This window comes from Pseudorca crassidens, chromosome 11, assembly GCF_039906515.1.
Source record: "Pseudorca crassidens isolate mPseCra1 chromosome 11, mPseCra1.hap1, whole genome shotgun sequence".
Classification (NCBI taxonomy): domain Eukaryota; kingdom Metazoa; phylum Chordata; class Mammalia; order Artiodactyla; family Delphinidae; genus Pseudorca; species Pseudorca crassidens.
This window is the reverse complement of record NC_090306.1, coordinates 34014004-34040710: the sequence shown is the minus strand read 5'-3', so window position 1 is coordinate 34040710 and position 26707 is coordinate 34014004. Positions and strand designations below refer to the sequence as shown.

At 33.9% G+C, this 26707-nt stretch overlaps 1 protein-coding gene across 1 annotated transcript in view; it reads left to right on the top strand.

Annotated features, from left to right (window-relative positions):
• Positions 1-25131, top strand: part of ABCD2 (ATP binding cassette subfamily D member 2) — an 80436-nt gene extending 55305 nt beyond the window's left edge. Inside the window, exons 8-10 of the mRNA XM_067696178.1 lie at positions 2976-3060; positions 11433-11558; positions 21111-25131. Of these exons, the coding sequence (XP_067552279.1) occupies positions 2976-3060; positions 11433-11558; positions 21111-21330 (431 nt within the window). The 3' untranslated portion in view covers positions 21331-25131. The remainder of the gene's footprint in view (positions 1-2975; positions 3061-11432; positions 11559-21110) is intronic.
• Positions 25132-26707: the final 1576 nt, after the last annotated feature.

Here is a 26707-nt window from a genome sequence, read left to right as displayed (position 1 = left end):
AACACTGTGGCTGAATAACAACTGCCTGTTAATTTGGGGTAAGTTATTTTGGGTAAGTTTGAAATCGAACAATCTGAATAGAAATTTATAGTAAACATGAGATATTCTATCCTTTTAGAAGTCAAAAGAAATTCTGGAACTGTTTTTAAGAATTTTCCAACCTTAATAATGTAATAGTAATTGTTATGGTTTATTGAGTACTTACTCTGCAGAATATAACATATTAAGCAATTTACAGTGTCATCCTGCTTAATATTTGTGACTGCCTCATGATGTGGGTTTTACCAACTCTCTTTTACAGATGAAATTCAGAAGTTTAGTAGTTTCCCCAGGGCCCTCAGCAAGTGGTGGGACAGGGATTCAAACACCGATGGGACGTGAAAGTCAATATTCTATATTAGGCTATGCCACTGCGCTATGCTATCTTAGGTTCTTAGATACTAATAAGATTTACTATATCCTTACACATAAAAAAACAAATGCTAAGGAAACCCACTTTACTTGCCTAGTCCTTAAAACCTGAAACTTGTTTTAAAGTAAAGCAGGAAAGCATTTAAATTTGCAAGGACATCACTTACTCTGGAAGAAGCATGCTGAAGTTCTAGTAAGATTAGCTAACACTTTGCTTAGAGATATTCTTTGCTTTAGTAAAAGATGAATTTTAAAACTATGTTTTTATCCATCAAAGATATTACAAAATAGAAAGGAGTAGAAGTGTTAACGAATAGACGTGAACTAAAGCAGTTTGTTCATCTTTAGGAAGCAGGAATACCGTTCACTTCTTAGCTGACTTATTCTCACCATTTCAACATCAAATATGATATTATGACTTAGAGTTTTGATTTATATGTTCTCTGATCATGAAATATTGCCTACTAAAACTTTTGGGTTTAGTGGAACAAAGGACATGATTTATTTAAAATACATAAAATTAAAGCTTCCTTTGACCCAAATACTTTTGTCTTGTGCATTCTCAGTTGAGGGGGGATATTTTTTTAAGTCCAGAATTTTTCTCCACTGTGTAGCAATCTGAACCTATTTGTCAAATCCTCACTTATGTTTCATAAATGCTATAAAGTTAAGTCATAGAGAAAATTTTATTTCAACAGTTTTCACTAGAAGCAAGAACTTTGAACCACATGGCATTTAGAGATTGCTTTTTCCTAATTTAAAATTATGGTTTTAAATAGATAGAAAATCCCTGGAAGTTTGCCCAAGAATGAACACTGGTCCCTACTGGGGAGTATCACTGGGAAACAGGGAAAGTCTTATTTTCAATCCAGGGCACAAGAAACAATGAAACTCTACTTCTTATTTCCTTTCCCTTTGACCAAGTTTATTTAGAAATTTTAATAAAGATGAAAGTTCAGCTGAGGAAGAATAAAGAAAGCAAAGAGCCTGGATTTTTTCCAAATGGAAAAATTAAGCCTTGAATACTCTGGGATTTGGAAATGTCGTGTGTGTTTGTGTGTGTGTGTGTGTGTGTGTGTGTGTGTGTGTGTGAAGTTTTGACAGTCATTTTCCTCTTTGAAAATCAGGTTTTGCCTAGTCTGCTCCATTTTATGATATTCCCACTTCAGAAAAATACTTGCTATGGCTGTCTTCCTAATAGGCCCCATGGTTTTGTTTCTAAGTAACATTTTTTTCTTATTACAAAATTAAGAAAGACCATACAAATAATTTTAAAATAATAAAATTTTCAAATATTATAAAAATGTATAGCTTAGAAAGTAAATGTCTCATAATTCTATCCCCAGAGAGATTGTGTATGTGTATTTATTTACAGAAATGCAATCATAATTTATATATGTATATGTGTTCTTCTAGTGAAAATCATGGAAAGAAAATTTTCTCTATGACTTAATTGTATAACATTTATGAAACATAAGTGAGGATTTGAAAAATAGATTCAGATTGCTATACAGCAGATAAGTGTTCTGGGCTTAAAAAATTTTCCCCCTGCCAACTGAGAAGGCGAAAGAGAAAAGTATTTGAGTCAAAGGAAACTTTAATTTTACATATTTATATAAATCATGTCCTTTGTTCCACTAAACTCAAAAGTTTTAGCAGGCAATCGAAAAATCTGCATATAACTTATAGTAGGCTGTCTTTAACCAAGTTTCCTCCGTATCTGCCATTCTGCATTTGTGGATTAAACCAACTGCAAATTGTATAGTACTGTAGTATTTACTATTGAAAAAAATACCTGTATAAGTATTTCACAGTTCAATCTGTGTTGTTCAAGGGTCAACTGTATACAAATACACACACAATTCTGCAATTTGGTTTTCCATATAAAAAATATTCTAGGTACATTTCTATATCAGTATGTATTGATCTAACCTATTTTATTAAAAAATAGAAGGCTTGCTTTTTGAATAAATAGCCAACAGAAAGTCCTGCATATAAATAGATCTGCATATAAATCCTAGCTCTAATATATAGCTGTGTAAAATTTGATATATCAATTTCTCCATGAATTTCAGCTTATCGACCTATAAAATAAAACTAATAATAGCTACCTAATAAGGTTGTGAAATATATAATGAGAAAACTCATATACAGTGCCAGTCAGATGGAAACCATTTAAGTTAGCTCCTGTCATACCCTTTGTAGACTTTGCAGTAAGCCTATGCAAATCTGTTGATCTTTTCTCCCACCGCCCTCCAAAATAAGTCTATCAACTCTTTGGAGATATTCAGAAACAAACACATTTTCAAAGTGTCAGTATTTGGAATTCTTAGAAGATGCTTTGTCAATGTAAGTAATTATTACTTGTAAAAAATATCAAATCTAAATTAAAATGCTTAAAAATAAGGCTCTCTAGCTTATCCAAGCATTTCTGAGGAATATCAGGTTCTTTGTGTTAATAACTTAAACTTGCTAGGAATCACTTGTCTAGATAAAAACTGTAAAAGATGCTCTCTTTAGTTAAAAGATGCTTTATAAAATATATACTTATATATATTTTAAAGGATGGGATGCTGTTATGGACTGGAAAGATGTCCTGTCAGGAGGGGAAAAGCAAAGAATGGGCATGGCTCGCATGTTTTACCATAGGTAAGTATATTATACTCAAGTAATGACTATTCCATTGTTGTAACCAAAAAATGTTTGAATAGGATTCCGTGCCCTCATCTTTAGTCTGAAAATATTTTTCTGAAAAACTAGTGCTTAGAATTTACAGTTTTTTAATTTCCTAGGTTATTTTTTTAATGTGACAGAAATCTCCAAGTATTTAAAAAAAATTTTTTGTTGAGTAATGTTAGATGAAAAAATTAAATTTTTTTATGTCCTAAGTTTGAAAATAGGATTATTATTAATTTTAAAATGTGAAGAATACATAACCACTGTTATACTGTGTGAACACAGGAGGTAGACATTCAGTAATACATCTCAATTAAATTATTAAATTCAAACTAAATTAACTTTCTAACCACTCAGTAGCCTATAAAACTTAGTAGTGCTCTCCTCCTTGAAAATCAGAGGCATATCCAATGGAAAAAGGAACCAGCCAGCCTAAGTCTTCATGGACTCAGAAATAAAGAGATGCAGGAAAAAATTTCTCTGATAAAACTTTTCTATTTGCAACCAGCTTCATAGCCTTTTGAATTCAAGGTACCAAACCTAAGACATTGAAAAGAAGTATTAAAGCTATTCTGATTTATTCCTCTTTTTTGTCCTATTCTTCTGTGAAAAATAAATTCCCCCCCCTTTTTTTTTACATTAGGCCTCTGGCAATGAAAACCTGTGTTGTTACTCACTTTTAATACTTTTATCTTGGGCAAAAAAGCCCAAGAGTTATGTACATGAATGCCTGAATAGACCATAAGCTGGGGCATATGCCATACTCTTGAAGAAGCTGCAGTGGAAACAATAATATCTTCATAGGGAACATTTAAAAGCTGATAAAAACCACACACAAAAAAATTATCAAGTAAGCCTCATTAAACACTTAGCAACAAGTTGGCCACCAATTTTTTTTAAAATCTTTTATTATGGAAAAACCATTACAACTTCATCAAAGAAGAGAAAATTGTAAGATGAACCCCATATTCTCATCACACTGATTTAATACAGCACTTGATTTATCTATTTTTTATTTATGAAGCATTTTAAAGCAAATCCAAAATCATGGAATTTTTTCATTAAATACTTTGGCATCAATCTCTGAAATATTAGGATATTTTCTTACATAATATATCATAATCATAACTAAAAATTTGATAATAATCATTTAAAATCATTTAATACCTGGTTCATATTCATTTTCCCTGATTGTCTCAAAAATATTTTTTTATACTTGGTTTGTTCAAACCAAGATCCAAGCAAATTTTATATACTGAATTTTGTTGTTATATATCTTTTAATTATTTTTTAAAGAGTCTCTTCTTCTCCCTGCCTCTGTCCCCTTCCCCCATCTTTTATGCCATTGACTTGTTAAAGAAACTGGGTCAGTTGTCCTGTAAGAATGTTGTCCTTTGTAGATTGGTCTGATTCCTTCCTCATGAGATCCCTTTACCTCTTTCCTCAATCTCCTATTTGTCTTGTAAACTGGAAATTAGAGCTAAAAGCTTGATTATATTTAGGTTCAGGCTTTTTGGTAAGAATATAACATAAAATATTTATCATTAAAAAAATAATTTAAACAACTTTATTAAATATAATTATATGTTTATTTTATAAAAGTAGAAAATATGATAAGTAAAAATAAGAAAAAATCTGTTGTCTCACTACTTGTAACACATAAAATTTTGGTATAGTTTTTTCTCTATTTTGGTATACAAAAGTTGGTTGCTATTTTTTAATGTAACTACTTTCATACGTATATTGCAGTTTGTATCCCTCTTATTTTTTTTTGGCCACACCACACGGCTTGAAGGATCTTAGTTCCCTGACCAAGGATCGAACCCAGGCCTGTGGCAATGAAAGCACAGAGTCCTAACCACTGGACTGCCAGGGAATTCCCTATATCTCTCTTTTTATTTTGTATGCTATTATGTGTACTATTATGTAATAGCTAGCCAGGGTTTATTTATTAGTATTATCATTAGTGTTATTATTATTATAACAGTTATGTACCAAATACATAAATGTATTTAAGTATACAATTCTATGACTTTTGACAAATGTATATACATTATGTAACCAATATCCCAATTAACATAAAGAATGTTTCCATCACCATAGAAAGTCTCTCATGCCCCTTTCCAGTCAAATCTCTCCGCAGACAATTTCTGTTCTGATTTCTATCCTCATAAATTACTTCTCCTGTTCTACAATTTCATATAAATTAAATCATACAAATATGTATTATTTTTGTGTTATACCTGGATTTTATTAATGAAAAAATATTGTGTAATAACATGGTATTTGTAATAATGACACAGTTAGTTCAAGAATATGGCAAGCTAAAGAAGTATGAACCAAAACTTGTGAACTCAGAATTTTTAGTGAAGTGCATTTTGGAATGACCATTTTGAGATGATTTGGTGAGATTCAAGAGTAAACTTTACAGTGTGACGTTTATGACTAGCTGTTACCCACTATTACCCTGAATCTGTTTGAGCCTCATCCATAAATACTCACTAATATGATCCCCAGCATAATTGGTGAAATGTAATATGATGGAATGTAAGGTATGACCATAAATTTCTCACTGTGTCAGTGTGTTAATAAGATAAGCTCTGTAAGAAAAAACAACAGGCATTAATAAAAGATGCTAAATAGATTTTAAGTACCTATAACTTAAAATAAGTACTTGAAACTTTTGTATCTAAAATATTTTGGATATAATGTGGTACTGAATAAAAATAAAGTTATAACAGTGGAAAGAATTTAGTGCTCCACAGAAAGATGAGGGGAGATGAGCAAGTTGAAAAGCAGAATTTATTGAGAAAAAAATAAAATGAAATAGAACTGCTAAATCCAGTGAAGGACCTGCACTGTTGGTGAGAATGTAAGTTGGTGCAGCCACTGTGGAAAACAGTATGGAGGTTCCTCAGAAAACTAAAAATAGAATTACCATATGATTCAGCAATCCCACTCCTGGGCATATATCTGGACAAAACTATAATTCAAAAAGATACATGAACCCCTGTGTTGATAGCAGCACTATTCACAATAGCCAAGACATGGAAACAACCTAAATGCCCATCAACAGATGAATGGATAAAGAAGATGTGGTACATATATGCAGTGGAATACTACTCAGGCATAAAAAAGAATGAAATAATGCCATTTGCAGCAACATGAATGCAACTAGAGATTATCATACTAAGGGAAGTAAGTCAGAAAGAGAAAAACAAATACCATATGATGTCATTTATATGTGAAATCTAAAATATCACACAAATGAACTCCTCTATGAAATGGAAACAGACTCACAGACAGAAAGAACAGACTGGTAGTTGCCAAGGGGGAGGGGCTGGGGGAGGGATGGAGTAAGAAGTTGGGATTAGCAGATGTAAGCTTTATATATAGAATGGATAAACAACAAGGTCCTACTATATAGCACAGAGAACTATATTCAATATCCTGTGATAAACCATAATGAAAAAGAATATCAAAAAAGAATGTATAGGGGCTTCCTTGGTGGTGCAGTGGTTAAGAATCCTCCTGCCGATGCAGGGGACGCGGGTTCGTGCCCTGGTCCAGGAAGATCCCACATGCCATGGAGCGGCTGGGCCCGTGAACCATGGCTGCTGGGCCTGCACGTCTGGATCCTGTGCTCTGCAACGGGAGAGGCCACAACAGTGAGAGGCCCACGTACCGCAAAAAAAAAAAAAAAAGTATAGGGACTTCCCTGGCAGTCCAGTGGTTAAGCCTCCATGCTTCCAATGCAGGGGGTGCGGGTTCGATCCCTGGTCAGGGAACTAAGATCCCACATGCCACGCAGCGTGGCTGAGGGGGAAAAAAAGAAATGTGTGTGTGTGTGTGTGTGTGTGTGTGTGTGTGTATCTGAATCACTTTGCTGTATAGCAATGATCAACACAACATAGTAAATCAACTATACTTCAATAAAAAGTAAAAATAGGGCTTCCCTGGTGGCACAGTGGTTAAGAATCCACCTGCCAATGCAGGGGACACGGGTTTGAGCCCTGGTGTGGGAAGATTCCACATGCTGTGGAGCAACTGAGCCCGTGCACTACAACTACTGAGCCTGCCCTCTAGAGCCTGCAAGCCACAACTACTGAGCCCACCTGCCACAACTACTGAATCCTGCACGCCTAGAGCCCATGCTCCACAACAAGAGAAGCCACCGCAATGAGAAAGCCCACACACAGCAACAAAGACCCAATGCACCCAAAAATAAATAAATAAAATAAATAAAAATTTTTAAGTAAAATTTTTAAAAAATCGAGTGAAGGAAAAGTATAATAATGAGAAAGTGCCTCCCCTCATTCTCAAAGGGTTAATAACAAGATTTGAGTTGTAATGTGGAACACTTGAGCTAACTAAAATGGAGAACTTTCGCAAGGAGTATTAAGTATCAAAGTTGTGTACTCTTTTTGAGAGGATTTTAATTTTTCTTAAAGGATTACTATTTTTATTTTTGGGGGGGTACTTTTTCCTTTTTTTTAACAACTTTATTGGAGTATAATTCTTTACAATGTTGTGCTAGTTTCTGCTGTATAACAAAGTGAATCAGTTATATGTATACATATATCCCGATATCCCCTCCCTCTTGCGTCTCCTTCCACCTTCCTTATCCCACTCCTCTAGGTGGACACAAAGCACTGAGCTGATCTCCCTGTGCTATGTGGCTGCTTCCCACTACCTATCTATTTTACAGTTGGTAGTGTATATATGTCCATACCACTCTTGCACTTCATCCCAGCTTACCCTTCCCTTTCCCTGTGTCCTCAAGTCCATTCTCTACATCGGCATCTTTATTCCTGTCCTGCCCTTAGGTTTCTCAGAACGTTTTTTTTTTTCAGATTCCATATATATGTGTTAGCATACGGTACTTGTTTTTCTCTTTCTGACTTACTTCACTCTGTATGACAGACTCTAGGTCCATCCACCTTGCTACATATAACTCAATTTCATTTCTTTTTATGGCTAATATTCCATTGTATATATGTGCCCATCTTCTTTAACCATTCATCTGTCAATGGACACTTAGATTGCTTCCATGTCGTGGCTATTCTAAATAGTGCTGCAATGAACATTGTGGTACATGACTCTTTTTGAATTATGGATTTCTCAGGGTGTATGCCCAGTAGTGGGATTGCTGGGTAGTATGGTAGTTCTATTTTTAGTTTTTTAAAGAACTCCATACTGTTCTCCATAGTGGCTGTATCAACTTACATTCCCACCAACAATGCAAGAGGGTTCCCTTTTCTACACACCCTCTCCAGCTCTTACTGTTTGTAGATTTTTTGATGATGACCATTCTGACTGGTGTAAGGTGATACATCATTGTAATTTTGATTTTGCATTTCCCTAATGATTAGTGATGGTGAGCATTCTTTCATATGTTTGTTGGCAATCTTTATATCTTCTTTGGAGAAATGTCTATTTAGGTCTTCTGCCCATTTGTGGATGGGGTTGGTTTTTTTTCCGATATTGAGCTATATTAGCTGCTTGTATATTTTGGAGATTAATTCTTTGTCAGTTGCTTCATTTGCAAATATTTTCTCCCATTCTGAGGGCTGTCTTTTTGTCATGTTTATGGTTTCCTTTGCTATGCAACAGCTTTTAAGTTTAATTAGGTCCCATTTGTTTATTTTTGTTTTTATTTCCATTTCTCTAGGTGGTGAGTCAAAAAGGATCTTGCTGTGATTTATGGCATAGAGTGCTCTGCCTATGTTTTCCTCTCAGGGTTTTATGGTGTCTAGCCTTACATTTAGGTCTTTAATCCATTTTGATTTTATTTTTGTGTATGGTGTTAGGGAGTGTTCTAATTTCATTCTTTTACATTTGGCTTTCCAGTTTTCCCAGCACCACTTATTGAAGAGGCTGTCTTTTCTCCATTTTATATTCTTGCCTCCTTTATCAAAGATAAGTTGACCATATGTGCATGGGTTTATCTCTGGGCTTTCTATCCTGTTCCATTGATCTATAGTTCTAGTTTTGTGCCAGTACCATACTGTTTGGATTACTGTAGCTTTGTAGTATAGTCTGAAGTCAGGGAGCCTCATTCCTCCAGCTTCGTTTTTCTTTCTCAAGATTGCTTTGGCTATTTGGTGTCTTTTGTGTTTCCATACAAATTGTGAAATTTTTTGTTCTAGTTCTGTGAATAATGCCATTGGTAGTTCGATAGGGATTGCCTTGGATCTCTAGATTGGTTTAGGTAGTATAGTCATTTTCACAATGTTTATTCTTCCAATCCAAGAACGTGGTATATCTCTCCATCTGTTTGTATCATCTTTAATTCCTTTCATCAGTGTCTTATAGTTTTCTGCATACAGGTCTTTGATCTCCTTAGGTAGGTTTATTCCTAGGTATTTTATTCTTTTTGTTGCAGTGGTAAATGGGAGTGTTTCCTTAATTTCTCTTTCAGATTTTTCATCATTAGTGTATAGGAATGCAAGAGATTTCTGTGCATTCATTTGTATCCTGCTATTTTACCAAATTTACTGATTACTCCTTCTAGTTTTCTGGTATCATCTTTAGGATTCTCTATGTATAGTATCATGTCATCTGCAAACAGTGACAGTTTTACTTCTTTTCCAATTTGTATTCCTTTTCTTTCTTTCTCTTCTCTGATTGCTGTGGCCAGTACTTCCAAAACTATGTTGAATAATAGTGGTGGTGATTTTATCATGAATGGATGTTGAATTTTGTCAAATGCTTTTTCTGCATTTTTCAAGATGATCATGTGGTTTTATCTTTTTTTTGCTGATGTGGTGTATTTCGTTGATTGATTTGCTTATGTTGAACCATCCTTGTGAACTTGGGATGAATCCCACGTGGTTGTGGTGTATGAATTTTTTAATGTGTTGTTGGATTAGGTTTGCTAATTTTTTGAGAATTTTTGTGTCTACATTCACCAAAGTTGTTGGCCTGTAATTTTCTTTTTTGGTGGTGTCTTTGTCTGCTTTTGGTATCACAGTGCTTGTGGCTTCGTTAGAATATCTTTGGGAGTGTCCTCTCCTCTTCAACTTTTTGGAAGAGTTTGGGATGGATCAGTGTAAGTTCTTCTTTGTATGTTTGGTAGAATTCTCCTGTGAAGCCATCTGGTCCTGGACTTTCATTGGCATTTATTCTAAAATATCAGAATTTCTTCAGAGGAAGTTGTCCTGGTAAATACTTGGTACTGATTTTCAACCCTGAAATAAACAATAAATGACAGGCATGAGTTGACCTTTGGTCCCATTAACAAAACTAAGTCATGCTACTGAGTACCAAATAAGCCCGGACAGGCTTGAAAGAAAACAGAGAAAAGGAAAAAAAGATAAAGAGCTGTGGGGTGAAAATGAAAGGGAGAGAGTTATCAGGAGGAAATGGTGGCAAATAATAGGTGCCTCTGATAGTAGTAAACAATCATTTCCAGAGTAAAAATTGAGCTAGGAAATAAAATTGTTGAGTATAATCAGAAAAATATTTACTGATTTTTTTCCTTAAGAAAATGGTCTCAAAGTTACTAGGTTAAATACCTACTCTAAATTTGTCAGATTAAGCATACTTACTTTTGTAGGGTCTTCGATCAATGAAATTCCATTAATTGTGATTAGGTACTCACATTGTTGATAAAATTATCTTCTCAATAAATGTTTGCCAACAGGATTGTGACCTGTTTGATAGTTAGCTACTATGTGTAATGTATTTTCTGTGTTAATTAGTCAGAACCTTGTCACCAAGAATGAACCTGCATGCTGCAGGAAAGTGCATTCAGTAAGCTGTCTTATTTTTCCTCTGCCTCATATTCACGATTCACCCATCTGCAATAAAGCATATTGTATTATGAGCAGGTATCAAAAAATCTATTTTAAAATCTAAGAAGAGATGTAGAGAACAAATATATGGACACCAAGGGGGAAAAGGGGGATGGGATAAATTGGGAGATTGGAATTGACATATATTCATTATTGATAATAAAATAGATAACTAATGAGAACCTACTGTATAGCTCAAGAAACTGCTCATTGCTCTGTAGTGACCTAAATGGGAAGGAGAGCCAAAAAAGAGGGGATATATGTATACATATGGCTGATTCACTTTGCTCTACAGTAGAAACTAACACAACATTGTAAAGCAACTATACTCCAATAAAAATTAATTAAAAAAGTAAAATCTAAGAAAATATGAAATTCTAGTCTGAAGAGGGGTAATGACTTCTTTTTTGCTTTATTATTTATCACCATTAATATTGTCATTTTTCTCTTTTGCTCCTTTAAAATTGTTAACCTTGCAGCTCATATTGCCCAAAGAAAGATTTATAATTCAAAATGAAAAATTTTAATGTATTTGTGCTTATTTTTAAGACCAAAATATGCATTGCTGGATGAATGCACCAGCGCTGTCAGCATTGATGTTGAAGGAAAGATATTTCAGGCTGCGAAAGGGGCTGGAATTTCCTTACTTTCTATAACACACAGGCCTTCTCTTTGGTAAGTGTTTCCAATGCTCATTTATGATAGATGATTTTTCTTTATATTTCTGAAAGAATAACTTTGCCAAAGTTTTTACTATAGAGCATAAGACATTTCAGTTATTTTCTGCCTGTATTTCTCTTAACGTTAAACTATGTCTAAAAGAGTAAAATCAATCTCAAGCTAAAGGATGAAGTTTATGTATTTGATAACATATGACAGAGATTAGTGATCTTTTCTGTATACTTCTGAGTAACTATCTTTAGGCTTTTAAGATTTCCAAAAATTTGACTGCCCAATGGGTGGGACCTTACCAAAATTAAATTGAAAACAACGTATTTCTATGTCAAGGGAAAAATTGAAATGTGAAAATACTGCTATTAAAATATGAGAGCTAAAATAAAAGTAATGGAAGAACAAAAGGTACACCAAACCTAACATTATAACAATAAATGTTTTGAAAATTATCATCACATTCCAATAATTCTGCAAGGAAGTAGAAAAATCCACTGATTTTTTAAAACTGAAACAGTCATTATTCCATAGCATACACTGGGAAAGAATATATTACATAATTTACATCATCTTTTTAGTTCTTTTTTAAATATCCAGGAAAAAGAAATACCACAACTTGATATCCCTCCAAATGATTAAGTTGGAGAAAGCACAGGAAAATAAAGCATGGTTGTTTTTGCTTTGTTTTAAGGAAAAATGAACAAAAATGTTTTATAAATAATATTTCATAAAACTAATGGGCCCTCCCATCAGGAAACTTGCACAAGCCTCTTAGATAGCCTCATCCACCAGAGGGCAGACAGCAAAAGCAAGAAGAACTATAATCCTGCAGCCTGTGAAACAAAAACCATGTTCACGGACAGATAGACAAGATGAAAAAGCAGAGGGCTATGTACCAGATGAAGGAACAAGATAAAACCCCAGAAAAACAACTAAATGAAGTGGAGATAGGCAACCTTACAGAAAAAGAATTCAGAATAATGATAGTGAAGATGATCCAGGACCTCAGAAAAAGAATGAAGGCAAAGATTGAGAAGATGCAAGAAATGTTTAACAAAGACCTAGAAGAATTAAAGAACAAACAAACAGAGATGAACAGTACAATAACTGAAATGAAAAATACACTAGAAGGAATCAATAGCAGAATATCTGAGGCAGAAGAACAGATAAGTGACCTGGAAGACAGAATGGTGGAATTCACTGCTGCAGAACAGAATAAAGAAAAAAGAATGAAAAGAAATGAAGACAGCCTAAGAGACCTCTGGGACAACATTAAATGCAAAAATATTCACATTATAGGGGTCCCAGTAGGAGAAGAGAGAGTGAAAGGACCCAAGAAAATATTTGAAGAGATTATAGTTGAAAACTTCTATAACATGGGAAAGGAAATAGCCACCCAAGTCCAGGAAGTGCAGAGAGTCCCATACAGGATAAACCCAATGAGAAAGACTCCAAGACACATAGTAATCAAATTGGCAAAAATTAAAGACAAAGAAAAAGTATTGAAAGCAGCAAGGGAAAAACGACAAATAACATACAGGGGAACTCCCACAAGTTTAACAGCTGATTTCTCAACAGAAACTCTACAAGCCAGAAGGGAGTGGCATGACATATTTAAAGTGATGAAAGGGAATAACCTACAACCAAGATTACTCTACCCAGCAAGGATCTCATTCAGATTCGATGGAGAAATCAAAAGCTTTACAGACAAGCAAAAGCTAAGAGAATTCAACACCACCAAACCAGCTCTAAAACAAATGCTAAAGGAACTACTCTAAGTGGGAAACACAAGAGAAGAAAAGGACCTACAAAAACAACCAAAAACAATTAAGAAAATGGTAATAGGAACTTATATATCAATAATTACCTTAAACATGAATGAATTAAATGTTCCAACCAAAAGACACAGGCTCGCTGAATGGATACAAAAACAAGACCCATATATATGCTGTCTACAAGAGACCCACTTCAGACTGAGGGACATGTACAGACTGAAATGAGGGGATGGAAAAAGATATTCCATGCAAATGGAAATCAAAAGAAAGCTGGACTAGCTATACTCATATCAGATAAAATAGACTTTAAAATAAAGAATGTTACAAGACACAAGGAAGGACACTACATAATTATCAAGGGATCAATCCAAGAAGAAGATATAACAATTATAAATATATATGCACCCAACATAGGAGCACCTCAATACATAAGGCAAATGCTAACAGCTCTAAAAGAGGAAATGGACAGTAACACAATAATAGTGAGGGACTTTAACACCTCACTTACACTAATGGATAGATTATCCAAAATGAAAATAAATAAGGAAACAGAAGCTTTATATGACACAATACACCAGATAGATTTAATTGATATTTATAGGACATTCCATCCAAAAACAGCAGATTACACTTTCTTCTCAAGTGCACATGGAACATTCTCCAGAATAGATCACATCTTGGGTCACAAATCAAGCCTCAGTAAATTTAAGAAAATTGAAATCATATCACGCATCTTTTCTGACCACAATTGTATGAGATTAGAAATCAATTACAGGGAAAAAAAAGTAAGAAACACAAACACATGGAGGCTAAACAATACGTTACTAAATAACCAAGAGATCACTGAAGAAATCAAAGAGGAAATCATAAAATACCTAGAGCGAAATGACAATAAAAACATGACGATCCAAAACCTATGGGATGCAGCAAAAGCAGTTCTAAGACGGAAGTTTATAGCAATACAATCCTACCTCAAGAAACAACAAACATCTCAAATAAACAACCTAACCTTACACCTAAAGCAACTAGAGAAAGAAGAACAAAAAAACCCCCAAAGTTAGTAGAAGGAAAGAAATCATAAATATCACAGCAGAAATAAATGAAATAGAAACAAAAGACAGTAGCAAAAATCAATAAAACTAAAAACTAGTTCTTTGAGAAGATAAACAAAATTGATAAACCATTAACCAGACTCATCAAGAAAAGGAGGGAGAGGACTCAAATCAATAAAATTAGAAATGAAAAAGGAGAAGTTACAACTGACACTGCAGAAATACAAAGCATCCCAAGAGACTACTACAAGCAACTCTATGCCAATAAAATGGGCAACCTTGAAGAAATGGACAAATCCTTAGAAAGGTATAACCTTCCAAGACTGAACAAGGAAGAAATAGAAAATATGAACAGACCGATCACAAGCACTGAAATTAAGACTGTGATTAAAAATCTTCCAAAAAACAAAAGCCCAGTACCAGATGGTGTCACAGGTGAATTCTATCAAACATTTAGAGAAGAGCTAACACCCATCCTTCTCAAACTCTTCCAAAAAATTGCAGAGGAAGGAACACTCCCAAACTCATTCTATGAGGCCACCATCACCCTGATACTAAAACCAGATAAAGATACTACAAAAAAAGAAAATTACAGACCAATATCACTGATGAATGTAGATGCAAAAATCCTCAACAAAATACTAGCAAACAGAATCCAACAGCACATTAAAAGTATCATACACCATGAGCAGGGATGCAAGGATTCTTCAATATACGCAAATCAATCAATGTGATACACCATATTAACAAATTGAAGAAGAAAAACAATATAATTATCTCAATAGATGCAGAAAAAGCTTTTGACAAAATTCAACACCCATTTATTATAAAAACTCTCCAGAAAGTGGGCCTAGAGGGAACCTACCTCAACATAATAAAGGCCATATATGACAAACCCACAGCAAACATCATTCTCAATGGTGAAAAATTGAAAACATTTCCTCTAAGATCAGGAACAAGACAAGAATGTCCACTCTCACCAGTACTTTTCAAAATAGTTTTGGAAGTCCTAGCCACAGCAATCAGAGAAGAAAAAGAAATAAAAGGAATACAAATTGGAAAAGAAGAAGTAAAACTGTCACTGTTTGCAGATGACATGATACTATATATAGAGAATCCTAAAGGTGCCACCAGAAAATTACTAGAGCTAATCAATGAATTTGGTAAAGTAGCAGGATACAAAATTAATGCCCAGAAATCACTTGCATTCCTATACACTAATGATGAAAAATCTGAAAGAGAAATTAAGGAAACACTCCCATTTACCATTGTAACAAAAAGAATAAAAGACCTAAGAATAAACCTACCTAGGGAGACAAAAGACCTGTATGCAGAAAACTATAAGACACTGAGTAAAGAAATTAAAGATGATACAAACAGATGGAGAGATATACCATGTTCTTGGAGTGGAAGAATCAATATTGTGAAAATGACTCTACTACCCATAGCAATCTACAGATTCAATGCAATCCCTATCAAATTAACAATGGCATTTTTAACAGAACTAGAACAAAAAAACCTTAAAATTTGTATGGAGACACAAAAGACCTGGAATAGCCAAAACGGTCTTGAGGGTCAAAAACAGAGCTGTAGGAATCAGACTCACTGACTTCAGGTTATACCTCAAAGCTACAGTAATCAAGACAATATGGTACTGGCAGAAAAACAGAAATATAGATCAATAGAACAGGATAAAAAGCCCAGAGATAAACCCACCCACCTATGGTCAACTAATCTATGGCAAAGGAGGCAAGGATATACAATGGAGAAAAGACTGTCTCTTTAATAAGTGGTGCTGGGAAAACTGGACAGCTACATGTAAAAGAATGAAATTAGAACACTCCCTAACACCATACACAAAAATAAACTCAAAATGGATTAGAGACCTAAATGTAAGACCGGACACTGTAAAACTCTTAGAGGAAAACATAGGAAGAACACTGTTTGACATAAATCACAGCAAGTTCTTTTTTGATCCACCTTTTAGAGTAATGGAAATAAAAAGAAAAATTAACAAATGGGAACCTAATGAAACTTAAAAGTTTTTGTATACCAAAGGACACTACAAACAAGACAAAAAGACAACCCTGAGAATGGGAGAAAAAATTTGCAAACGAATCAATGGACAAAGGATTAATCTCCAAATATATAAACAGCTCATGCAGCTCAATATTAAAAAAAAAAACAACCCAATCCAAAAATGGGCAGGAGAAAAAAAAAACCTAATGGTATTTTTCCTTTTTAAAAAATTATGATACCATTTTTATCATTCCCCTACTTTTTTATTGATTCATCATCATAATAATAGTTGCTAATGCCGATTCAGCACCTATTCTATTCCAAGCTCATTTTGTTTAAGCCTAATAACAACACTATAGAGTACAGGTAGTCTAATTATTCCCATTATACAGATGAAGAAACTGAGAGCTAGAAAAATGAGAAAAGTAATTTACTGTGATCATACTCCCTATACTCTACTATATTGCTCTACGTATTTAAGGAACTCAAAATGTATCTCATGCATAAATCATAAAAACACTTTTTCATTCACACTGAGTTCTATCTCTACATTCGCATTTCTATTTCATAAATCAAAATCTTTTCCTTTGACAAGTTAGTAACGATATAATGGACTCTATATGCTTTGGCCTCCTATTTCCCAAGGGACAGGAAGGATTCTTCCTCTCTCTCTGACTGGAGCATTCTTTGGCATGTGGCTGATCACATTTATGCCAAATCTGTCATTATATACACAACTTCAAACCTAGACTAAGTAGCAAGCTTTATTTGAGTTAAAGCCTTTGGGTCTTTGAAGCCTTTCCAGACCCTCTACCTTATAGAAATGTTTACTTTAAAATTGTGAATAAGCTGAGCATTCCATGCAGATCAGGCTTTAATTGTTCAACCTTCTTTGACTGAATTCTACTTCTATAGAGAAGATAATAATCTATTTCACACTTTATTTAAACATTCATATTTTTCATATTTTTCTTTCCTCAGATAGTTTACCTGAAAATAGAGGATTTCATGAAGTGACCCTTTCTACAGAATTTTGTAGTTTGTCTCTCTGTTGTTAAAGAATTAATTAGCATCTGGAGTGATAGGACCCTGATTTGCCAGTCTCCCCAGAGGCAATCTGGATCTAGTCCAGGATGAGGTAGAGTCCATGTCAATGAGTGTGATTGCTCTGATTTCCCCTTGGATAAAACCAACAGGAACTGGTTTAAGACAGTCATGACATATGCCTGTGGAACCAGGCCAGATGAACTCTTGAGTCCTTTCTGGCTCTTAGTCTTGGTGTTTTTCTGACTTTTATCAATGGGTTTATTATGCCTTCCTGTCATTTAGTTCCTATTCAAGTAGCCTAAAGAGGCATTGGAAGCATATTCAGCCATTTTTTTCTTAATTTAAGAACAAAGAAGTTTTTGTTGTTGTTGTTGGTATTGTTGTTTTTAAGACTTTTTTTTAGTTTTAGGTTCACAAAAAAATTGAAAGGAACAGAAATATGCCTTATACTCTCTGCCCAAACATGCATAGCCTCCCCCATTATCAACATCCCCCACCAGAGTGGTATAATTGTTACAATTGATGAACCTATACTGACACATCATTATCATCCAAAGTCCATAATTTACATTAGGTTTCACTTAGTGTTGTGCAGTCTGTGGGTTTGGACAAATTTATAATTACATGTATCTATCATTATAGTATTATATAGAATATTTTCACTGCTCTAAAAATCCTCTGTGCTCTGCTTATTTATCCCTCCCTCCGCAACACCTAGAAACCACTCATCTTTAATGTTTCCACAGTTTTTCCTTTTCCAGAATGTCATATACCTGGAACCATACAGTATGTGGCCTTTTCAAATTGGTTTCTTTAACTTGGTGATGATAATCATTTAATTTTCCTCCATGTCTTTTCATGGCTTGCTAGCTCATTTCTTTTTAGTGCTGAATGATATTCCACTGTTTTGATGTCACAGTTTGTTTATCCATTCACCTACTGAAGGACATTTGGTTGCCTCCAAGTTTTAGCAATTATGAATAAAGCTGTTATAAACATTCATATGCAGGTTTTTGTGTGGACATGAGTTCTATCAAGTCCTTTGGGTAAATATCAAGGCGTTCAGTTACTGGATCATACTGTTAAGAGTATGTTTAGTTTTGTAAGAAACTGCAAAACTCTCTTCCAAAGTAGCTCTACCATTTTTCATTACCACCAGCAATGAAAGAGAGTTCCTATGGGTCCACAGCTTTACATTTGGTGTTGTCAGTATTCTGGATTTTGTCCATTCAAATAGGTAGGTAGTGGACAATTTTTTAAACAAATAATAAAATCAATTTTATACTTTCTAACAAGAAAAACATGTTTTTAATTGCAGCTACCCATAGTATATTTCCCCGTAAACTGAAAAGCGCATTAGTTCTGCTTTATGAACTAGTTTAGTCATTTTACGTTGTAGAAACCTATTATTTCTGATTATCCTTTCTTCCTACATGAAATTCTTATTTTACCTGAAAAGATTTCAGAAAAGGAAAAATATATATTATATTTTCCTCCATAACAACAAATGGGTAATTGTTGATTGTAAAGATGAAAATCAATACCAGTATCAGAAGAGGTCAAAAATTATAGAAGTTTATTAAATTATCTGATTCTTGAATAGAATTACAGTTTTATAATTATCACTATCCAGTGGTTTATCTTATTTGTGTAGAATGTCTGCAGATTATTTCCAATGAGGCTCTGTTAAAATAGTAGTTTCTTTTAAATTCCTCTGACTAAGATAAACTCTGAAATATTATTTTAGCCCATGATATAGAACACACCTTTGAATATCAGGTCATGAAACACCTATACAGTTTCTTCCCCCATGTAAAAACCAAATAATGTTGTAGGACCAGAGTGATGAGCCAAACCTCCAATATAAATTGAAGATGGAAGTTGCTCAAGATCTGAACTACTGTGTTTTAAAATTGCTCCTGGTTGTAGATCAAAGGTTAGGAAAGCCCAAGAGAAGTTGAGAATGTAATAAACAAAATGATTTTTTTACTATTATTTCTCTTATATCACCATCCTTCTTTTGTTTTTCCATTACTTTTGTTTTAACTCTCATATTTTAATAGCACTTTTGTCACATTTAAATTTTTTCCCTTGATTTAGGAATACATTGTTTTCAATTTAATTTTTGTCAGGTCCCACCCATTGTGAGGTCAAATTTTTGGAAAACTTAAAACCCTAAAGATAATTACTCAAAAGCATATGGAAAAGATTAATCTCTGTCATATGTTATCAAACATATGAACTTCAGCCTTCAGCTTGAGAGTGATATTTACTCTTTTAGACATAGTTTAACTTAGTTTAGCTTCCCCATCTTACAGCATGTTGAAACCACCCAAACAAAATGGGATGAAACCCAAATTTCTATCAATTGGTGAATGGATAAAATGTGTATACAATGGAATATTATTCAGCCATAAAAATGAATGAAGTACTAACACTACAACTAGATGAACTTTGAAATCATTTTGTTGGGTAGAAGAAGTCAGTCACAAAAAGCCACATTTTGTATGAGTCCATATATATGAAATGTCCAGAACAGAAAAATCCATAGAGACATAAAGGAGATTGGTGGTTGGCAGGGGATGAGCAGAAGGAGAAATTGGGAGGGACTGCTAATGTGTATGAGCTTTCTTTTTGGGGTGAAGAAACTATTCTGGAATTGGATAGTGCTGATGGTTGCATGAGCTTGTAAACATACCAAAAATCATTGAATTTTACATTTTAAAAGGATGAATTTATGGTATATGAATCATATCTCAGTTTAAAAATGGAGGTAAAAGCTATTTGATATACCCCCACTGATCATAGTAAATAATGACTGATGAGAGCTTAAAAGAGGGCAAGAAGTGAGAAAAACTGTAAGAGAAAAAACTGAGGACACATAAGAACATGTGCCTCTTCAGCATAGTGACAAAATGCAGTGGCTCAGCCATGCAAGGACAGCTCTGCCAGATTACCCTTTTTACACACACCCCACAATTCCCAGAGATTGGTGACCTTAGCCTTCATTTAGGAGAAGGTGAACTGCCTTCTGTCTCATCAATAAAGTCATCTCTATACCTCTCTGAAGTTCCTAATTATGAACTTGAGCCATGAGAAAAGAGATTAAATTATATGAAAGCATGGAAGTATTGATAGCTGAAGATTTCTATCAGTTCATTTTTTTTAATGTTTTAAAACTTTAATTTTTGAGAAATTTTTATTTATGTTGACTAACTCATTCCCAAAGGATAGTGTACTAATGAATTGGTATTGTATTTCCTTTATTTTTCTTAGTTATTTTTTTAATAGCCTTTTAAATTTTTACTTTCTTCCCTCTGCTTCCTTTCCTTATTCCCATTCTAAGTGTGCTTTGATATTTATTCATACTGGGCTATGAATATAAATAAATGCAACAGTATGTCTTCCTTTGCAATTCATGTATATTCACAATATAAAATAAATTTAATACAAGCAATAGAACTTCCTAGAGGCTAGACTAATGACTTTTGGAGTAAAAAAATTCACAATATTTTACCTCTTGAGGGATTCTTGAAAATCAAATGTAAAATAGGCACCTTACTTAAAATTTGCCTTTGGATATCAATTAGAATGATAAATCTATAACTAAAATGGCTTTTTGTAATTATTGCTAATAATATTATTTCATTTTGATTATGCAGGAAATACCACACTCATTTATTACAGTTTGATGGTGAAGGAGGTTGGCGCTTTGAACAATTGGACACTGCTATTCGTTTAACACTAAGTGAAGAAAAACAAAAGCTAGAATCTCAGCTAGCTGGAATTCCCAAAATGCAGCAGAGACTCAATGAACTATGTAAAATTTTGGGAGAAGACTCGGTGCTGAAAACAATAAAAAATGAAGATGAGACCTCCTAATTTATTTTGACATGTTTTAAAAGTTAATTTTTAGTTAAAGGCTCAGAGACATTTATAGGGCATGCATTGTGTTAAGCTAAGCACAGAGGAAAAAAAGACAGCAAGAAATGTTTTATAAGATTTTAGCATCAAGGAAATATAAGATCTGACTTTTCAGAAGAAAATAAACGAATGCATTATGTAAGATTCGTCATTATGGCTTATACTAATTCCTAGTGAAAGCCTAATTCACATGTAAAACAGGATTTTCTAGGTAACTTCATAATGGATACTAGATTTGCTAATGTGTATGTGTAGTGTCTGAAATTCTTAACAAACATGGGACATATCTTGAGGATGGACAACTTAAGAGCAGTGTTTGGGTTGAAACAAGGTGATAAAGTTAGAAGTTTGAGTAACATTTCTATCCATTTATGGTTTTTAGATTTAACAGCTAGAATTCATGTTCCTTTATTGCTAGTGGTCAACTAAACCTGTGTACAAAACCTCTAACAGTTTGATAAATAATTTCAATACGAAAGAAATTCTTTTAATGGCAGTGGTTGAAAGAAAGAAGCATGGCTATACTTCTTTTATATGTATAAAATATCCTATTTTTAATTTTAGATTTTGAGCATCTCATGGGCACATAAATTCATTTTAATGAGAATCTTACATATTTGTTAATAAACTTTCATTTTGAAAAGAGAATTGCCAATACAGAAAAGGAGTATCCAAACAATGTTTGTCTCAGCCTGTTACTTTACTTGGAAGGATTATATATTGCAAATTCTGTCCAGAAATACTTAGCTTGTTTTTGTCCCCAAAGGAGGAGTCCACCACATTTTGAAAATAGCAGTGCTATAATAGAATAGAGGGATTTTCAAAATCATAGTAGTAATAACATACATTGGAATAGTACTTTATAATTTACAATCCTCACTTACATCAATTAATTTTAATACTGTGGCAAACTTTTGAGGCAAATATTTTTTTTCCTAGTTTGCTTTTGAGAAAATTGACACTCAGATTTGCTCTAATCATGCAGTTTATTTAGGGGCAGATCCAGGGGTCAAATGAATTTCCCCTGTTTCCCTGGTTCAGTGCTATTTTCAGTATTATCCTTGAAATTCAACTGGGCTATAATAGCAATAAAAGTTAGATGAGATGTTGAAAAGAGAATAAATTTAGTAATGTTAGTGTTATTGTTATTTGATTATTGTTTACAAGGTATGGAAATTTAAGTACAAAATGGAAAGGTTATTGATCTGTGGTTTAAAATAGGTCAGGAGGGCTTCCCTGGTGGCGCAGTGGTTGGGAGTCCGCCTGCCGATGCAGGGGACACGAGTTCGTGCCCCGGTCCGGGAGGATCCCACATGCCACAGAGCGGCTGGGCCCGTGAGCCATGGCCGCTGGGCCTGCACGTCCGGAGCCTGTGCTCCAAAATGGGAGAGGCCACAACAGTGAGAGGCCCGTGTACCGCAAAAAAATAATAATAAAATAGGGCAGGAAAGTTAGCAAATCTTTCAGCACCTATGCACTCATACGCAATATTAATGTACCGCTACAGTCAGCATTCAGAAGGGGAATTGTGTTATAAATCAATTTAATATTTATTGAACATAATGAGAAAGAATCTGTATGGAATAGTCATATGAAATAAATCTTATATATTCGATTGCCTTGGAGTTGGAAGTATGAGAGCCAAGACTACCATTTTAATCTCCTACTGCGTATGCCACCATGTTTATAGGCCAGAGAAAATGGAAATGCTGTTATTAGTGGTTTAGGATTTTATTTGCATATTTAGACACAGCCATAATAGATGCTAAGTCAGTGATTCTCAGACTTTTTCAGCTGGTAGAGTACCTGTATGTCATTCATGATGCTTGTAATAGAACATGTAATAGAATCATGACATTTTCATATTTTCAATTCTTCCATGCTAAGACATTTTTATTATCAATAAATGTAACCACCTTATGTGAAGGAATGTAATGTAAAATCAAAACCAGTACATCTAAGTTTTTCTGTTAGTATCATTAGCTGTTCATTTATTCATTTGTCAGTTACTACTACTTCCTATTAGAAAAGTGAGGCAGACATCAAAGGTTTAAAAAAAAAGCATGGAACGAAAAATTAAACTTGATAAAAATTATTCATTAATCTAAGTTCTATATTAGCAGTTATTCAGTTTATACGGCTGTAGGGAAAATTCTGGGGCAAATAGCTTAAGTTAATTTTTAAAGATATAAGAAGAAAATGAAAAGTCCTCATTTGAAACATGTACATAATTTTTATGCCTTAATTTTCTTAATTTGAAAAATAAAGCTTTTAGGAACCAATATATTGTGTTTTGAAACTTTGAAAAGAATGCCAAAACAAATATTAGATTTTTAATTAGCCCTTATTTAATATACCCTACCAACTGACTGAAGTAAAGAACTCATTATTTATAATGTACAGGATTCAAGGATGTTTAAAATTCTTTATTAAAAGCTATACACACTGCAGTTTAAATGTTAAAGTTCTAAGAGAAACATGTTTCTTTTTTTTGTTTTTTTTTTTTTTGCGGTACGGGGGCCTCTCACTATTGCGGCCTCTCCAATTGCGGAGCACAGGCTCCGGACGCGCAGGCTCAGCGGCCATGGCTCACGGGCCCAGCCACTCCGCGGCATGTGGGATCTTCCCAGACCAGGGCACGAACCCATGTCCCCTGCATCGGCAAGCAGACTCAACCACTGCGTCACCAGGGAAGCCCGAGAGAAACGTGTTTTGCATGCGCTTTTTTGTGCCTGTTTTTTTTTCTGAATTTTCTTCCATGACCAATATCCTCTAACTTGCAGGGGAAAAAAATCTTTAATTTGAACTTGTATTTATGTTTCATTTAACTGTTTACAAAATGGTCCAATGAGTATACCATATTTTACTATTCTTATAGTTATATTTTGTGAAAAATGTGACAAGAGTGAGAAATGAAGTAGCCATCTTTGAATATAGATGAGGAAAGGAAAAAGAGAATATTTCAATTTTCAAACAAGTTTTACCATGTTATCTATTTTCCCCAATTATTTTGACTTCCGTTTGTTTTGTTTTGGTCAAAAAGAGCTGTAAGTTTATAGAGCTTGATTTTTAAATGTGCTTTTTTTGGTTAACTTATAAACTTGGAAAATAAGTTGCATTCTATGAAAATGTTGTGTTACATTTCTACAGCATGTAATGTTATGCCAAGCATGAGTCTAAAATAGTGTGCATTCTCGTCGACAAGATAATGTGTAAAAATCTTTCTCCATTAATCTCAAGGAGAATGATATATCTTGAAATTCAACCCGAGTTTACATTTGTTTCCAATGGGAATGGTTTTCCCTTGATAGTAATTTAGTTTTTGTGTCAAATTTTGTTCTTCCAGTAAAGGTATAAATGAACATGTTAGTTTTTTTTGAGACTTTGCTTCCAAATATAATTTCATATTTGGCAGTAGTTTTAGCTTATTAAAACCTGTTTGGAATAGTTTTTTGATTCCATAAGCCTAGAAAAATTTGTTACACATTGGAACACCGATCCAGAGAATGTTACACACTTCTGAGATATGCATAAAATGGTAATGGTTATTAAACCATCGATTAAAAGAGATGTCTTTGATATAACTACTTTATGGGCAAAATTATTTTCATTTAGAAGTGTAAAGTACTTTCACATAACCCAGAGTATTTACAGGTCTGATGATTTACATTTAGGTATGATTAAGAGTTGTAATGTTTGCCACATGAGCACTTTCAGGTGGATGTATAAAATATTTTTATTAAAAGCATCCCTTCTTCATTGCTGGTACCTTTCCTGATTACCAAGTACAAAACGGCTTTACAGTTTTTATTGTGAAATTTTCAAAACCAATTATCTATACTTATAAGCAGGGGTTGCGTAGTAGTTGTATTAATGAAAGCAAATGAGAAAAATGCCCTTAATGGTAAAAATCACTATGTGGCTAAGCTACAATGTGGTTATGGTGTGAATACATTATAATATAGTCTCCATCCAGTATGCAGTTATTTGAGCTCAGCATTACTTGTGAATTCCTAAATCATCATGAAAAAAACTTGATTAATCAAAGCACTTACAGATTATTCCAGTGATAGAAAATATCCTATTTCTATATTTTAAATGATTCTGTTGGGTGTCTACATACACCTCAGTTACAAGTTGTATGATGCACAATTTTGTCAAGTACTGTGCACAGTAGTCACCAAATAGTTGTTTAAATATTTATTTTCTTTATTAATTCAACACATTTATTTATTAAGTACCAACTTATGCCAGACACTGTGCTATGTTCTAGAAATGAATAAAATATGGTCCCTCTCCCAAGAAGCATACGGTCCCCTGAAAATTAGGAAAATGAGTACCTTCATTCGGAGAAAAATTCAATAGCTGCTATTTATTATTTACCAAGTAGGCACAAAGCATTGCATATACATTGACTCATTAAATCTTCACAAAACTCTAATAAAAAAGGAAAGTGAGAACAGAGAAGTTAAGCAATTCATCCAACCTAATGCAGCTACTAAGCTATAGAGCTGAAATTTGAACCTAGAAATATTTGATTACAAAGCCTTTGCAACTCCCCATCACCTTCCTTTTAATTCGTTTAGGTCATTTTTCATTATTACAGTTTTTAACTCTAAAGTTGTAGTATATTTTTTAACTGTCTCAGGGTTTCTGGTTAACCAAAAAGAAGCTTTTTTTTTCATCTAAAAAGGAAATTTGTCACACAAATTATATTTTTCCTTGTTTTTATTATAAACGATGGATATGGTCCTATGGGAGAAGGAGAACAGAAGGCAAATTTTCAGATATTTTGAGGAAGAAATTCCAAATCGGTTAACATTTATTAATTCAGTAAATATTTATTGACACATTCAAGGTACCAGTTACCATGCTAGGGATTCAGAAGCGAAGGAGACAAACCTTTTCTCAGCCCTCATGAAACATTTTAGTACCTCAATACTAAACAATTTTATTCCTGTTAGATATTGTGGTCCCATCTAAATGGTATATTTGTTTTATAGTGTCTTCTCAGTTCTTGTATTTCCTGCCTAAGACCACTCTCTTGCAATATTTAAGCAATAAGCATTTTTTGGCAGCAGAATTCCCTTGATTATACACTTAAGGGCTTCATAAGCCTCATGCCCTCCAACTTGGTCTAAATTACAAGGTCCAATAAAACCAGTCTGTAGGACTATATCATCCTTCACCAGTAGGTGCTCCCATACATTTAGCATGTTGTCTTGAAACCTGAGAAATATGAGCTTCTCAAGTTCAGATCATGTAAAGTGAGCCAGTTTTGTACAATGAAAAGCATCTCTCTCGTGTTAACACAAAATGAAGATAACTATAGCAG